The sequence below is a fragment of the Leucoraja erinacea genome, chromosome 25 (genome assembly GCF_028641065.1).
Source record: "Leucoraja erinacea ecotype New England chromosome 25, Leri_hhj_1, whole genome shotgun sequence".
Taxonomy (NCBI): Eukaryota; Metazoa; Chordata; class Chondrichthyes; order Rajiformes; family Rajidae; genus Leucoraja; species Leucoraja erinaceus.
Window position 1 is genome coordinate 12,733,794 of NC_073401.1, and position 17,989 is coordinate 12,751,782.

The 17,989-nt window shown below is 39.0% G+C and overlaps 1 protein-coding gene across 1 annotated transcript in view; it reads right to left on the minus strand.

The window, feature by feature from the left end:
- cfap251 (cilia and flagella associated protein 251) overlaps positions 1-17,989 on the minus strand; it is a 49,108-nt gene that overhangs the window by 18,934 nt on the left and 12,185 nt on the right. The window contains 8 exon segments of the mRNA XM_055655714.1: positions 427-578; positions 2,248-2,498; positions 4,591-4,785; positions 9,381-9,595; positions 11,526-11,570; positions 12,962-13,039; positions 14,317-14,397; positions 16,871-16,979. Of these exon segments, the coding sequence (XP_055511689.1) occupies positions 427-578; positions 2,248-2,498; positions 4,591-4,785; positions 9,381-9,595; positions 11,526-11,570; positions 12,962-13,039; positions 14,317-14,397; positions 16,871-16,979 (1,126 nt within the window).

Genomic DNA, 17,989 nt, shown 5'->3' on the forward strand with positions numbered 1-17,989 from the left:
GTCAACATGGCAGATACTGAGTTGATGCAAGACACTCTCTTGAGAGGTGAGTTACAATTGCAAAAATGCTAGTAACCTCACTACTTTATTAAATCAAACCTTTCCTCATGTGTACATTTACATGAACTATTCTAAATATGTCACATTTTAATTGAGCCCACTCTTGCAGGTACATAATGTTCACACAAGCAAGTGGAATTGCTAGAATAATTCACATCTTAGAACATGTTTACAGAAGGGCTTGAAATTATTATATCTGCATGTCTCTTTATTAAGATTTACTGGTTTGAAAGAACAAATACATTTATATAATTTAAAATTATTTCTAAAAAAAACTGTGTATAGCCTATTTGGATGGTCAAAAAAAATTAGATTATTTCTGCATCCACTGTTTCAATTACTTTTTAAAATATTTTCAATACTCACAACTGTTGCCAGGTATCTTGAGTCATGTGAGAAGGCAATGTCAGTAATAGCATCTTTGGCATACTGGAAAGGTTCGGAGCGCTCATTGTTCAAAGAAAGCGCATCAAGGATGTAAACACATCCATCAGTAAGTCCAACTCCCAACAGTGAACCTATGGAAGTAAGGAAATTGTATTTTGCCAATGAAACATCTTTGGAATGAAATTATTTAACAACATTTATTTCTCATTCAAATATGAAGTTAGTTTTTTTTAGATGTGTGGAAAAGGAAATATAGTGTAAACCCATTATTAATTTACAATTGACATAGGTCATGTGCAACACCTACAGACAAATCTTGCTAGAACAAGTTTGGTCCTCACAGTCACCTGGGCCCAGTACATTGATGCAAATACAAATAAAGCTCAGTAATGCCTCTACTTCCTCAGAAATTTGAGGAGATTTGGCTCGTCATCAAATACGCTATGGAACGTCTACATGTGTATGATGGAGAGCTCACTGACCGATTGTTTCTCACCCGGTTCAGTCATTTGAGTGTCCAAGAATGACTGCTCCATTGATATGAAATAAATCATACTGGTATCAGTTTAAACTTGTATTCAGGCCTATAGGCCTATATAAGAACGGAGGAGGCTGCAGAATGCACTAGACTTTACCTGGTCCATCATATGGAACAGTCTCCCCACCATTGAAAGGATCTACAGAAAGCACTATCACAAGAAGGAAGGTAATATCATCAAAAAACCCACACCACCCATGCTCCTATCTCACTGCTGCCATCAGGAAGAAGGTACGGGAGCCTGAGAACCAATACCTTCACGTTCAGGAACAGCTTCTTCCCATCAATCAAGAGGCTCTTGAACCATCCCTGCATAACCCTACTTTTGCACCAAGCTACAATGGACGGCGCTACCAACGTTGCAGTACACACTATGACTTGCACTATCATGGTCTGGTTTATCTAAAATAACTGATAATTTACTGAATGTGTGGTGTTGCATTTAATATGCTTATAAAGCATATGGCAAATAAACACCAACATGAACATGCCCATATTTACCTGTGGCAGGTGTAGGGGGCCTAACTTGTAGCCAGAAGTGTCCTGGTTGCCAGCAGCATGGCCCGAGAGGTAGTGGGGCCTCCCATGACACACTGCCCCCAGAGTTCCCTTACAAGCTTTGACATCTGGGACAATCATTCTCAATTAAATATGTAAAATCTATTTAATAAAAATGATTTATCTTCCACTTTACTCTACTCTCCAACCCTGCAAACCTATTCAAATCATTTTTTGATGTATAAACCTATCAAACGATCAAAAAATTAAAACCCCAGTGGTTTATGTGGTCTGAGGCAGCTCAGCAAGATTGTGTCCATCAGCTGAAACCCACAGAACCTACTGCATTTGTCAGCAAACTCCAGGACAATGATTCAAGGGTTTGAATAATCCATTGTTCTTTAACATCTTTTTTTTTAATTATTATATTTAACATCTGGGACCAAGATGCAAATCTAACTCTGGCTGATCAATCCAGTCATTGGTAACAGGCAAGATCTATCCACTACCTAACAAACATGAATCACAACATTAAATTCAAGATAATTAGCACTCAATAAGAAGTCTCACTGAAAGCGACTAGCAGATAGGAGTTGTGAGACATTTAAAAAATGAAATTAGAGTACCAAGGGTTCTTGTTTGGGATCTTTTGAAGAAGCATTATTCTTACTCCCAATACCTGACATCGAAGACCTTGATACTGACCGTGAATGCTTGAAATACTAAAAACTAAAATATGTACTCATTACATTTATTGTTCATACCTGCTTTATTATAGGTCACACATTGAATAAAGTTCCCAGTTCCAAACAGCCTGCTGCAAACAGGTTCCTTGTTCTCATAGTCCCAGACTTTCAGAAGTCCGCAATAGCTTCCCATACAAATGAGAGGAAGAGAGGGATGACATGCTATGGCATGCAATGCTGCACTGTGCTCTTGCATTAACATTTCAAGCTTGCACCCGTCTCCAGTTACATGAGCCACTGTAGCATCAACTGTAGACACAACAAAGTTTCTACATGGAATAAATGGACAAAAAATATATATACATTTAGTACTTATGTGATAAGTGAAATTTTGCTTTTATAAAAGGTAAATAGCTTCCCTGAAGCAATGGAAGTTGAGGAAGGATATGATAAAAGTTGATAAGATGCATCGATAGGTTGGATAGTCAATTTTGTTTCTTATGGTAAAGGTATCAAAAGTAAGAGGGCATAGTTTTACAGTGAGAAGTGGAAGCTTTGGAATTAAACTTACAGATTAGCATGGACACAGGCCCTACAGCCCAGCGAGTCCAGGCTGACCATCGTTCACCCACTTACACTAGTTCTAGGTTATCCCAATTCACTTTCACATTTACTTCCTAGGGGGCAATTTACCAATGCCAATTAAGCTACAACCCCGCACGTCTTTGGGATGTGGGTGCACCTGGAGGAAACACATACGGTCATAGGGCAAATGTGCAAACTCCACACAGACAGTACATGAGGTCAAGATCAAATCTTGGCCTCTCTATGAGGCAGCAGCTCTATTAGCTGCATCACTTTGGATGTTTGGGTATGTTTGTTTTGTTTTTATACAGAACATGGTTGTTATCTGGGACAATGCGAAAGGAGGTAGTGGAATCAGATACAATTACTCCTTTCAAGAGGTATGTAGCCAGGCACATATAAGCAAGTCAGAGAAGGGTATGACACCATGACTGCCATTTTCCTGAAATTACCAGCCACTTGCCATGTATTGTGCTCTATGCTCCAGCACATTCCCTGGCATGATCCGTTGATAAGAGCCAAGCTCCCACCACTCTGGCATGGCTCAGCATAACACAACAGCTATCCCAATGCAGACAGTTGCATGTACTAAGAATTGTTTTGACAGCTGATGAGTCCTTGACCCCAGCCTCCTGCATGTATTGGTTATCAAAGGTGTTAGTATTTAACATTTAAAACTCTGACAAATATTTCAAGTGTAGTTGTTTACTATTTTCCAAGCAACCTCTTTCTTCCAATGATTTGAATGGGGACCACTGTGCTTACACGGTTTAAACTGGCACAGGGGCAGCAAGGTTTCCCAGTCTGATTGTTGGGAAACTTGCGGAGGATTGTGCTGCACAGGCTGAACTCCAAGGAATCCACCAGTGCTGCAAAGGACCTTTTGTAGCTAGCTTAGGTCTATATTAGCATTGGAAACTTGGACATCCATGACAATACCCAAGTAAATCCAGTCGCATATGGACAATAGGTCTGCCTCACAAGATTAGGCCTATCAGCTCATCACGCCTGTGAGAATAAAACAGAAAGTGCTGGAGGAACTCGACGGGTCAGGCAACATCCGTGGAGCAAATGGCAAAGACGATGTTTTGGGTTGAGGCCCTTCTTCAGAATTTGAAGTCTGCAGAATTGATTTGGGTTCCTGACCCAAAATATCATCGGCCCTTCTTCAGAATTTGAAGTCTGCAGAATTGATCAGTTCTGTAACTCCTCGTGTCTCCAAGAAAGTTCCTGACCCAAAATAGAAAAGCTGGAGAAACTCAGCGGTCCAGCAGCATCTTCCTCCAACGTTTCGGGCCGAAACCCTTCTTCAGAGGGGTGGGGGTGTTGGGACACCCGCCGGAAGGCTGTTCCAGGGGAGCTGAGGAAGGGGAGGAGACAGCACATAATGTTTGCTCAATATCCCAAATCTGAATAACTCCTCGTTTCCGTCTGGGTCTCCAGGAGGGATCACAGATGGGGACAGTTAGAGAGGAGGTTGTGAAACTGTCTCCGGAGAGAAGAGGAGAACTTTCTTTGTACCATATGAGGGAACTGCCTGATAATAACATTTGGAGAAACTCTCGGGTCTCAGCATCTTGGAGCTCACAGTCATTTTACCGCTTATTTTTTTCAATAGAAGCAATTAAACAGTTCCTATAAAATAGTCAATGTTAACATTGATGCATATCTGAAATGAAAAGAACAAATACAGGATAGAAAATATAAGCTTAAAATTATTGCACTATCCTGATTTATGGTGCAATAGTGCATATAATTAAGAAATTATTACATAGAGATTGTTAAGCCATATTGTTTAATTGTGTAGCAGTTAAATAAAGTAGTACTATTATTAACCTGACAACAAATTGTTGAGCTTTGATGGTAGACTCTGACGGGTAAGAGGATTTCGCATTTGCTTTGCTAGCTGGTTGACTGGAGAAGGAAATTGAATGGATGGGTCCCAAGTGTAAATTACTGTACCAATTAAGTAAACAAATTTCTTCATCATAAAACCTGATGCAACCTTTGACATCACCAGTCACAATGTACCTGTAATAAATATTAAATATACAATTACTATCGCAAGAAATATAATCAGTTTACAACGTACAAACACCCACTTACCCTTGCCTTAAATAATATTTCAACACACTCTATTCACAAAAGTAAAAATATGAACATTTGGGTCATCACATTCATTTGTGTTCATCCCTCAGGCTGAGGAACCACCAAATCAGTATGCATCCACTTTGTATGCAACTGCCTTCAATTCTTCAAGAGATTCAGAGTCCTTTAATCCAATTGACGATGTTGGCTGGAATTGTTCATGTGCTACCTTCTCTTCTGCCAACATTTACTCAGGCAGATGTCACTCAGTTCATGTGCCTGTAGCAGTGACAGAGGCTGCGGCAGAGGTCTGGAGTGACGTTTAGAACATTTCTTAGATGCCGAACATGATGCCAACTCCATTTATGCTTCTTGCTGCCTCAGCAAGGCCAGCAGCATAATCAAGGATGTGTTGCACCCTAGCCACTCCCTCTTCTCCCCTCTCCCATCAGGCAAAAGGTATATAAGTGTGAAAATGCATACCGCCAGATTCAGGGACAGTTTCTTCCCAACTGTTATCAGACAACTGAATCACCCTACCACAATTAAAGAGCTGTCCTGAATTTTTATCTACCTCTTTGATGACGCTGGGACTATCCTTGATCGGACGTTGCTGGCTTTACCTTGCGCTAAATGTTATTCCCTTATACTGTAAATGGACCAATGGTAATCATGTATTGCCTTTCTGCTGACTGGTTAGCATGCAACAAAAAGCTGTTCACCGTACCTCGGTACATGTGACAATAAACTCAACTAAACTAAACTTAAACTAATCTCCTCTGACTGCACATGATCTATATCCCTCCATTTCCTACATATCTATATGCTTATCTGAAAGTCTCTTAGTCCCTATATCATTTCTGCCCCCACACCACCACTGACAGTTCGTTCCAAGCACCCACCATTCTCTGTGTAATATCTTGCCCCAATATCTCATATAAACTTGCCCCTCTTATCTTAAAGCTATGCAAGAATTAATTGTCCTATCTGGGACACATGACAATAAACTCTCTTGACTTGACTGGACTCTTGACTCTTCGACATTTCCACCCCGGGAAAAAGGTTCTGACTATCTACCCTAATGTGTCCCATGCACTTAAGCGTAAATTAAACAAGATTCTGACATAATAGCAAAGGTTCTGGGGCAAGAACTGGTCCATTTTATTCTGCTATATTATGCACAGGTGTACTCTCAACCAACAGTCAATTAATTTAGCATCAATTCTGGAATGGTACAATGACAGAGTTGACTTATGCTTTAAATCCTCATACTTATCCTCCAAATGATTCTGGTACTTTGGGCATATTATTTCTTAATATTTATGCAATGCCATGCCAACTACCAGTGGTAAACCAGAAATTTGAAAATAAAATGTGATTTGAAAGCTGGATAAATTATGCAATAATTGCACAGCTGCAAGTCCTATAAAATGTATGCCATTACTAATCATACTTTTCAACAGTTGATGTCAGCACTGCCAGTTTACAAACTAACCTATAACAACATAATATCTCCTGGGCAAAATAACCTCCCATGGGCTGTGAAGCTGCTGACTTCAATACAACTCACCGCAGGTGATGAGGCAATGCTGCATTAAAATCAGTTTAGAAAATAAGCAAGTTCGGTATTACAACTGCGCATGCGTGAGTTTGCCCAGGTCATGGGTCATTCGGGATAAACATTCTCACCACTTGAGCTACCACGTGTATACATTACGATCGATAATTGTATTGACCTGTGTTTTATACGTATTTTCCAGTTTTGCTTCTTCGAGGTAAGAAAATACGGCTTTCAAAACAATTAACTAGGTGGATTTATGGTTCATTCGTACAAAACTACAATAATTTTGGTGGTACTAGTGGCTTCTCCTTGGTCGCCTGCTGGTCCACTTCGGTGTGTGAGCGAGATCGTGACGATGAATAACAACCATTTTATATTGTTTTTGTTTTGGAGGTGGGGGGGGAGAATGAAATGAAATGTATGATTTCTATAACCACCAATAGATAATATGAAAAGTATTTGTGGGGTTTTCACCTCTTATTATATTAGTCCACGGCCACAGGCTGTAAGCAAATTTGTTGACTTCTGAATGAGTTCTGCATGTACATGTGTAAGTAAAGTTGTGTAGTACAAAACTTAGTCACGAGTCTCCTAACTAATCAGTTGATTTGCTACAATTAGCTTAGGGCTAGTCAAGTCATGGAAGAAAATTAGTTGGGCTAATCACACAGGACTTCTGATTAATAGGTACTGGCTGGTGGCTGCTGCAGCAGAGTAAATATTTAACCATGAAGGCAAACAATCAGTAGGAGCTCACAGAGGTGGAGAATTAGCTCAGCTCCCAGAGACTTAACTGCTACATAAATTTACTATTTTCTTCTGCTTTTCCACTCTCATGGGAGCAAATTAGACTAAACGTAATCGTTATCCCAACATAAAGGGTATGTTTCAGCATCGGCATGTTGGCACAGGCAAGATTTGCGTTGTGGGGAACCCACCTCAGTGGGCGCATCAAAATGTCCTGCGTAGCTGCTGTTTTGCCCAAGTCACAGGTCTACTTGCTTTGCCTCGTTGACTTTGGACCTAGCAACATGTGTGCGGAGATAGATAGGGTGCTGCATCGCCCCACAGAGAGCTGTTCACGTTTACACATGGTTGTGGGGGGTGGTGTTCACAGCCTCTCTGGTGGGAATAGTTGCTGCCGGACTTTGGCCGCGGTGGGGATAGTTGCTGCCTGCGGTGGGGGGATAGTTGCTGCTGGAGCCAGGCAGCCAGGTGGTTACTCAGTGACCACCTGCAGTGATTTGGCAGGTGACGCCAGACTCGACCCGATTCCTTTTCCTGGGCCATTGTCTTGAGACCAGACCAGACCGATGGGGACAACAACAACAGCAGTAGCTTTTGGTGAGTGAGTGCTCAGGTCCACTTCATTGCAGGGCGTGCTAACAATGTTGAATGTTCGGACTTTGCTACAATTAGCTTAGGGCTACTCAAGTCAGCAGAGAATGGTGTTCTTGACTTCACGCCTCCGCTGTCTGAAATTTGAGGGATACGGTCCAGTCTCCATAGTGAACTATTCCGTTTGCAATGGACCCGTTAATTCACATTAACGATAAGGGTTGGATTTGGTGAAAGTCAATAGGTGGCATGGAGGTCGGTCTGCCTTCTGCTGTATTGGGGCAAAACTTGTTATTTGTGCTACAGCATTAAGGTAGTCGGAGATAACGTGGCTTGCTTTCGGTGGTTGATAGCTTGTATGAATCCAATACATTCTTTGTTCATCCCGAATGACCTTTGACATAATCCGATGATTCATTGCGGACGTGAGATACTGAACTCACTTATTCCTGAAAAAAGATCCAGCACCTGCAGTTTCTTGTGCTTTATAAAATCTCAGCTCTGAGGCATTACACAATTCAAAGCAGCATCAGACCACAGGAAATGATTTTCAGCACACAATGAGTGATGGCATCTAAAGTTCTCAGCTGGAATAACATAGGTAGTACTTTATGCTATCCATTATTCTAATCTCTGAAAAAATATCTTGCAATCATTTTGTAAATCCTGGCATAATTATGGTCCCAGATATTAAGACTATTCAGATAGCTCAGTAGCAACAAATAGTTTTCCAGGCAATTGGATGTTATTCCAAATTAATACTCCAATACACTGCTAATTTGTTTTTAATTTTTAGGTATTTCGCAGTAGTAGAATGTTTTTTCCAACAAACATTGTAAATTTAAAGGGAACAAAACCAAGTGAGTTTCATATGGAGTTCTAGTCAGTTCCAAGGGGCAATGAAATCAAAGTCCAAATTAGTTTCAAGAGTGTGCAGAAAAGGGGCCCTAGTGCGTTTCACAGGAGTGCTGGAAATGGGGCCCCAGTTTGTTAAAGCGGGGCATGGGAAATAGAGCCCAGTGTGTTAAAGGGAGTGCATGAACTGAGGCACTGGTGGGTTAAAAGTAATGCACAGATTAGTATCTGGTGAACTAAATGCCGATCCATTGGGACATCAACACAATCAGGTGAAGGATTGTGGACTTTGCTACAATTTACTTTTTTTTAATATACATGTATAAAATGTATAAAAATCTTTTTTGGGAAATGACTACACAATAATCATCTTTTGTCTAAACTCTGTAAAGATAAACATTTAAGGATATCATCCTCTGATTCACCAGATCAACATTCTAAATATATCATTATCTGTTTATAATTGCACATTAACCAAAAGGATTGATTGACATTCTTTTATTGAGTGTTTTTACTTGAATAAAAGAGATTAAAGTAATTCCATGTTTGAGGTAAGGCTCCTCTCAAGAATAACTTAATTCTCACAAAATATAGAAAATTATAAGGTTCAACTTTGAAATGTGTGATTTCTTAGAGTTCTTTGGGGGGGGGGGGGGGGGGGGAGAACCGTAATCAAACAAGAAAATATCAGTATTCTAATTCAATTTTGAGTGACTACTATACAGGTTAAATGCACATCTGAATTCTATAGCGATTCACTGATGAAAACCCACCTCTCCCTTACCTGTCCATTACCTCGACCACTGTAATACCATCATTCTGTAGATTCACGAGTTTTAAAGGTTTTTTCTTGTATAATTTCATTGCATCAAATTGGCTATGAGTTGTACCAACAGTGTCCCAGATAACCAAATTCCCTGCAGAAGTGCCAGTGAGTACTTGTGACGGAATAAGATGGAAAACTGATTGACAGTAGATTCCCACAACTTTGTTAAATGTCTGTGAATGAAAAGGTCCCAGTGGTAAAGTTTAGAAAGTTAACAATTAAACATAAGTGGAAAATTGGTACCTTTATAATCATAACAATTTAATCAGCATCATTTATTTTCCGTAAAAGGTCATATCACTGATTAATAGTTGTTTATGTAGCTTATGTTATTCTGTTTGTTTTATATACATATAGCTCTTATCTTTGGGCTGAATGCCTTGCACCAAATGGTATAATGGTTCTGCAGCCCCCATCAGGGTATGTTGGAGACTGCTCATCTGCCTGTCTCATTGACTTTCCACTTCAGGGAAAGGTCAAACGTTCTCAACTTTGCTGAAATTAGGAACTGATCAAAGCAAGACTCAATTTTCTGCCTGTTCCCACCAAGTCACACAAGAATCATTTGCTGACATTTGACATCGCCACACCATCTTTCAACCCTGTAGATGTTGTTGTAACTGAGACATATTTAAACGTTTTTTTGTGCCTGAGTAATTCAAGAAGAATATAAGTACAGGTATAAGCACAAATGGGCCGCTCAGCAACTCATGCTTGCTCTGCTACAGGTATTCAATAAACTAATGGCTTTTTTTTACCTCTGCAACTTTTCTGCAATAAACAATAGACAATAGGTGCAGGAGTAGGCCATTCGGCCCTTCGAGCCAGCACCGCCATTCAATGTGACCATGGCTGATCATCCCCAATCAGTACCCCATTCCTGCCTTCTCCCCATATCCCCTGACTCTGCTATCTTTAAGAGCCCTATCTAGCTCTCTCTTGAAAGTATCCAGAGAACCAGCCTCCACCACCCTCTGAGGCAGAAAATTCCAGACTCACAACTCTATGTGAGAAAAAAGTGTTTCCTCGTCTCCGTTCTAAATGGCATATCCCTTATTCTTAAACTGTGACCCCTGGTTCTGGACTCCCCCAACATCGGGAACATGTTTCCTGCCTCTAGCGTGTCCAAACCTTTAATAAGCTTATATGTTTCAATAAGATCCCTCTCATCCTTCTAAACTCCAGAGTATACAAGCCAGCCACTCCATTCTCTCAGCATATGACAGTCCTGCCATCCCGGGAATTAACCTTGTAAACCTATGCTGCACTCCCTCACAGCAAGAATGTCCTTCCTCAAATTGGGGGATTAAAACTGCACACAATACTCCACTGTGGTCTCACTAGGGCCCTGTACAACTGCAGAAGGACCTCTTTGCTCCTATACTCAACTCCTCTTGTTATAAAGGCCAACATGCCATTTGCTTTCTTCACTGCCTGCTGTACCTGCATGCTTACTTTCATTGACTGATGAACAAGGGCCCCCAGATCCCGTTGTACTTCCCCTTTTCCCAACTTGACACCATTTAGATAGTAATCTGCCTTCCTGTTTTTGCTACCAAAGTGGATAACCTCACATTTATCCACATTAAACTTTATCTGCCGTGCATATGCCCACTCACCCAACCTGTCCAAGTCACCCTGCATTCTCACAGCATCCTCCTCACAGTTCACACTGCCACCCAGCTTTGTGTCATCTGCAAATATGCTAATGTTACTTTGAATCCCTTCATCTAAATCATTGATGTATATTGTAAATAGCTGTGGTCCCAGCACCAAGCCTCGCAGTACCCCACTAGTCACTGCCTGCCATTCTGAAAGGGACCCGTTAATCCCTACTCTGTTTCCTGTCTGCCAACCAATTTTCTATCCATGTCAACAGTCTACCCTCAATACCATGTGCCTTAATTTTGCTCACTGACCAAAATCTTCTAAACTACAGCTTAATTTGATTTATCTTCATTTTAAACTAGGCAATTTTTGAAAATGTTAACAGAAATTTTATGGAGTAATTAGTTATTAGTTATTCTAGCCCAAGTTGATTTTTGACTTGCTCTTTGTAGCTTTATTCAAGTTTTGAGTTTTGAACATATTATCTGTACTTACTTCATCTGTAAGAATTGGCGATGCAAATTCCAGTTGGTTCGCTTTCTAAAGGCAGCCATTGCAGACATAGATTAAGAAAAGGTTGATAGTAAAAGAAATATAAGTTTGACTTTTAAATTTGCATAAATTACCAGCAAAAAATGACAATCAAATTTAATTCCTAATGGCATGAGGTACATTTTATTCATATCAACTTTCATTTTTTTGCTGTTTATTAGGGATTTTAATAGCAGAACTATTACTTGGGAAGGAAGACTTTTTAGTAAATCCTTCACCAGACGTGTTTTGTATCCCCTATGAAAGGATTATGATTACAGAATACATCTTGTATTTTAAATATGATCAAATAACTCTATGTAATATATAGAAGGCATGACTTTAAATAGGGACCAAATTATATTCCATATATCTGTTGCTTTCTAATCCAATTTCAAATGAAAACTTGCTCTTCAATACCGAAATGTAACAGAGGGCAGAGTGCAGAAGAGATTCACAGGAAAAATGTGATAGGAATAGAGAGAATGCAGAAGAGATTCATCAGAATGTTGCCTGGAATGGCAGGCTGTAATTATAAGGAGAGATTGGACAAGCTGGGTTTATTCTCATTGGAGCGTAGGAGGCCGAGGGTGATCTTATGGAGGTTTACAAAATTATGAGTCTGGGAGAATCGTACCTTTTCCTTAGGGTAGGAGAGTCTAAAAATAGGCGGCACAGGTTTAAGATGAGAGGGAAGAAATGTAAAAGGGATTTGAAGACTAAATCTTTCACATAGAAGATTATGATTATTTAGAATCAGCTACCAAAGGAGACAGTTGAGGCAGGTACGATTACAACATTTAAAAGTCATTTGGACAGGTCCATGAAAAGGAAAGGAGTAAAGGAATATGCGCAAATTACTTTAGCATAGACAGGTATCACAGTCGGCATGGATGAGCTGCACTATAATGGCTAATTTCTGTTCTATGTTTCTATAATGCTCTGTATTTGAATGTATAACATTTTTAAAAACTTCCCTTTTTTATTTTATGTCCCTTCTAATTAAAATAGATGAGGTGTCAAAGGTAATATTACCCATTTCCTTGTGAAATATTTGACTAAAGACATTTTTAAAGTAATTAAATTACTATATTGTATTTTACTGTATAAAATAGTCAATAAATTAAACATGAACAAGGTTTCATCCTAGATGAAACTGCCTACTACCAGGCATCATTGCTGTGCGTTTTCTGGCTTCTCTGTATACACTTTCTGGTGTCCCAAACAAAGTAAAGTCTGAAGGAGGGTCCCGACCCAAAACATTACCGATTCCTTCTCTCCAGAGATGCTGCCTGCCCCACTGAGTTACTACAGCTTTTTGTGTCTATCTTCAAAATGAAGTAAAACTTGGACAAAGAAAATGAATAGATCATGCTCCGCTAATATTCTCTACTACTCACCCAACTATAGAATACAACTTCAGTTTTGTTGTTGCTGAGTAGCTCGGTGTTATCTTCAGGATTAAATGCTACAAAAGTCTAAAAGAACAGTATATTCAAAATTTGCCAGTGATCTACTTTTCAACATTTTATGTCAACGCCATATGATTATCAGACAAGTGATTTAACTTAAAAATCCAAAATCAATTTCCAATACAGATTCATTCCTGATAACTGAATAAATGAATAATTGCAATTGTCAACTATCAGTTATTAATCACTTTGAAGATCTTTACAAAAACAAAATGATCAATGCAAGATCAAGACTTTTGCAGTTTAAAAAATGTTCCCATTCAGTTAATTTTAGATCAAAAAGTACACAACAGAAAAAATATTAAGACCATAGAATTATGGAAATTTAGTGTTGATAACTAATGACCTCTTTCTAACTAACTGGCCTCTTTCTCAAAATAAAGTATTGTAAGCATAGCAATAGATTAACTTTTAATGCAAGGTATGTAAGCCTTGGAATAATCAAAAGCATAGCTAAGATACAAAAATATAATAATGGGATAACAAAGTTAAGTCAATAGAAATTAATGAGAAGGAGGGTTCTCCCAGATGTCCTGTCAAATGTCGTTCCTTTAAACAACATCACAGAATACCTCCATACTGCAAATACTGTTTGTGGGAACATGCAAAAATTGACTGTCACATCCTTCATGATCAATGTAATAATATTAGCGAAGTATTTCATTGTATGTCAAGTGCTTTAGGATGTTGTGAGATCACGAAATACACTACGTAAACTGAATATTTGGATTGTGTTTATAAATCACACTCAAAGGTAAGCTTTTTGTAAGGTGTCTGATCTTTTATTGTAACAACAGAAGAAGGGAAGAGGAATGTAAATAAATAGAGAGACCTTGAAGTTCAAGTACTTGAAGTTCCTCTTCACCACTGATATGGTGGTGAGGAAAGCACTATATCAAACTTGCCTTCATAGATCAGGCATAGAATATAAAAACTGGGATTTCATTTTGCAACTTTACAAAACACTGGTTGGACTACATTTAGTGAGATAAAAGTTTTTAATTGGATTTGAGTGGTAAGTTTTGTTTTACACAAAGAGTAGTCACTTTTTGGAACTCACTGCCTAAGGAGGTTGTGAAATCGGATACATTTACAATACATTTGGATATTTAAATAAGCAAGGCATAGAAGGATATGATCTTAATGAGGAAAAATGGCATTTATATAAATGGGCGAAAAATCCTCCATGAACATAATAGCCAAAAGGCATGTTTCTATGTTGTCCCACTCTATAACTCCATGAATTCATGAAAACGCATTGCAATGTATAACTTAAACCATACCTGAGGATCAAAGGCAGGACTCAGGTCCACAGAACAAAGTGATCCTTTATTTTCTGAACTCCAGTCCCATATACATACTCGCTTAAAAGAGTAGCACAAAACACATGGTTTTATTCACATAAGCAATAAAAGGGATGCAAATATGTCTGACAAATTCCAAGGCACAAAACTCATAATATCCCAGAGCAACCTCACACCAGAATCACAAAATATGCTTTGTGACTGCAGCTCTTTACCCAAAACATGTTATCCAGTTTACTAGATAATCTTCATTTGAATCTACTTGTATGATCAAATAATCACAACAGCATCTAAAGCAATTAGTTATTTTCTGACCTTTGGGGTATAACCTTTGTAATTCACAAGACTTTTTATTTGCACTCCTCTTTATTGTACACATGCTGCCCTTTGGAAACATTATGCAAAGTCATGAGGTCACATATAATCAATGCGAACTAGCACTCCCCACCATCTTATTCAACTCCTCTACTATCTATGTTATTAGTGTGCTTTCCAAATTCAGTTCTGGATGAGGTGCAATTTCCTGCAGCTAAATATTGTAAATTACAAATACATTATTATAAACTCAGGATCCCTGTCAATAACTTGATCAACCTAACTAACCAACCCGAATTCATGCCTGATAACTTAACTAACCTTCAAATCCTCATCACAAAATCTCTTTACTTTCACATGCAACATCAACCGCCTCCAAATTCACCTCAGTTTCTCTTAAGGGGTTGGACAGGCTAGATGCAGGAAGATTGTTTCCGATGTTGGGGAAGTCCAGAACAAGGGGTCACAGTTTAAGGATAAGGGGGAAATCTTTTAGGACCGAGATGAGAAAAACATTTTTCACATAGAGAGTGGTGAATCTCTGGAATTCTCTGCCACAGAAGGTAGTTGAGGCCAGTTCATTGGCTATATTTAAGAGGGAGTTAGATGTGGCTCTTGTGGCTAAAGGGATCAGGGGGTATGGAGAGAAGGCAGGTACAAGATACTGAGTTGGGTGATCAGTCATGATCATATTGAATGGCGGTGCAGGCTCGAAGGGCCGAATGGCCTACTCCTGCACCTATTTTCTATGTTTCTATCTGCTACTGAATCACTCCCCCATACCATTGTCACCTGTAGACTGAACAATTCCAATGTAAAGCTAGAAATCACAAGTAAGCAATCTGATCATTAACTTCCGCCCACAAGAGGATCTGCAGGGAACCAATTAAGTAAATTAAGTAAGAAACAAAAAGGACACAAATTGCTGGAGTAACAGCGGCTCAGACAGCATCCCTGGAGTACAGGTGATGTTTCAGGTCAGGATCCTTCTTCGGACTCATTAAGTAAGACTTTTTGTCTCCACCCTCCTAGAATTCATGGATATACCACTAGCCAAGATATTTCAACATAACCCCAACATGCAGCCGCAAGCTTCGGAAACCAGTGGACAAGGCTGGTTGTCGAAATGTCTGCGTTCTGATAATTCTATGGGATAGAGTCATATAATTTTAAAGGAAATAAACTGGCCCTTCAAACCACCCTGTCTATGCTGATCATCTCATACCAATCTACACTAATCCAATTTACTGGTATAACTTATTGCCTACAAGCTCATCCAGATACTTCTTAAATATTATGTACCAAAATTGCGATGGGAATACCTGTCTTTGGGTACCTACCCTACCTCTGGCTGATATTGAACAGAGATGAGCCGTGAGAAATCAGCCTTACTAATTCTATTGCTGTTTTTCTTCTATTTATCCACTTTGCATTTTTCCAGAAGCCTCAGAGTTGCCCAGGGCTACAGGTTTACATACCAACAATTATTGATCCATGTGGACATATCTTGTTACATGTGTTTACTCGTCAAGAATTAATAGACCAGTTAAACCAAGCAATAAAAGGGATCACTTCCAGGTGCAAGCTGTTCTCACCCAAGCACTCAATGCTTGCACTTTCTGCCAGAGGTCACAAGCTAACAAAAATTAACAGACCTATCATTCCACTCTGTAGCAGGGAAAATTAGTCTTCATATTGCAGTATGTGACATAACATTCTGCGTTCCCTCCTTGAACAATGAAATATTGCACTCCAGTTTTTTTCTAATGGTGTATGATTGTCTGAATTCAATTATTATTTCACATCAATTCATTGTTTACTTGGCTCCCTGAAAATAATGTAAATTATAGGTAAAAATAGCAAAGTGACAAATTAACGAGTTGCATAAGGGACATGTGATAGGTGCAGAATTAGACCATTCGGCACACCAAGTCTGCTCCACCATTCAATCATGGCTGATCTATCTCTTCCACCTAATCCCATTCTCCTGCTTTCTCCCCACAACCCCTGGCACCAGTGCTAATCAAGAATCCATCTATCTCTGCCTTCAAAATAACAATTGACGGCCTTCACAACCTTCTGTGCCTCATATTCAACAAAAATGCTATTTCTACATACAGGGTTAAAATATTCCTTTGTACAATATGTTAGTTAATGAATGCAAATATTTTGAAAGGCAGTAAAACTGATTGAAAATAATAAATTATTAGTTATGTACCTGAATTGTCCCTGTTCCAATTGTTGCAAGGTACTTGGCATCATGAGACATTGCTAAAGCTCCAACTCCACCCTCAGGGTGACAGTCAAAGAGTGTTTGTACAGGTATACTGTAAGCCAAGAAGTAAACACTTAGTGGTTATAAACTGAGTTCAATACTCCAATTTACATAAATAAAGTTATTACTTATTATGATATTTGATGACAGCAAGTTACATGATGGGAATAATCAGTCTTTTTGATATGTAAAAAAACATACTTTTAAACAAATATTGATTCTTGACATTAATTCTAATAAAGTACAATTCTCACACAAATGCTATTTTCAGTTGCACTCCTTGAAAGAAATACTATATTTGCAGAGCACCTGTCATGACCCCTCACCATCTCACAAAAGCCTCGTAACCATATGGTTTGATCAAATCTTTGCAATTATTATAAGGTACGAAATATGACTGCCAATTTGTGCACAGCAAGATCACTCATGCAGCTGCCAGACTTTGTCCGGCCCCTCCTCCCTTCTATCGTATTACTTGCCAGGCTTTGTCCTGCTCCTCCTCTCTTCCAGCTTCCTTCCCCACCCTCCTGCAAGCAGTCTGAAGAAGAATTCCGATTTGAAACGTTGCCTATCCATTTTCTCCTGAGATGTTGCTTGATCCCTTGTGCTACTCCAGCACTCTGTGTCTTCACACTCAATTGTGATAATGAATTGATAATTTTTGTGACATTGCCTCAAGGATAAATATTGACTAAGACACCAGGTAAATTACAAAGCATTTTATCACCAAGAATGAAATTTTAGGATTACCAAACAACAACTTTCACAAATTTCAAAGGATGTCACGTACATTACACCAGAAATCTAATCTTTGTAATAGTGCCTAGGATCTTTTACTTCCACCAAGAAGGTTGATAGTGTCTCAGTTTAATGTTTCATTTAAAAGACAGTCATCTTTGATGGTTCATAATCACTGCAGCTGGAGAGCCTAGATGTATAGGTATACCTAGTTTTTGAAGTGAAATAAGAACCTACAATCTTCTAACACAAGATCAAGAGTGCTCTGACTGGAATGCCAAATTCAAGAAAACCCGTTCATATTGCTTAATGTAGGAATTTTAA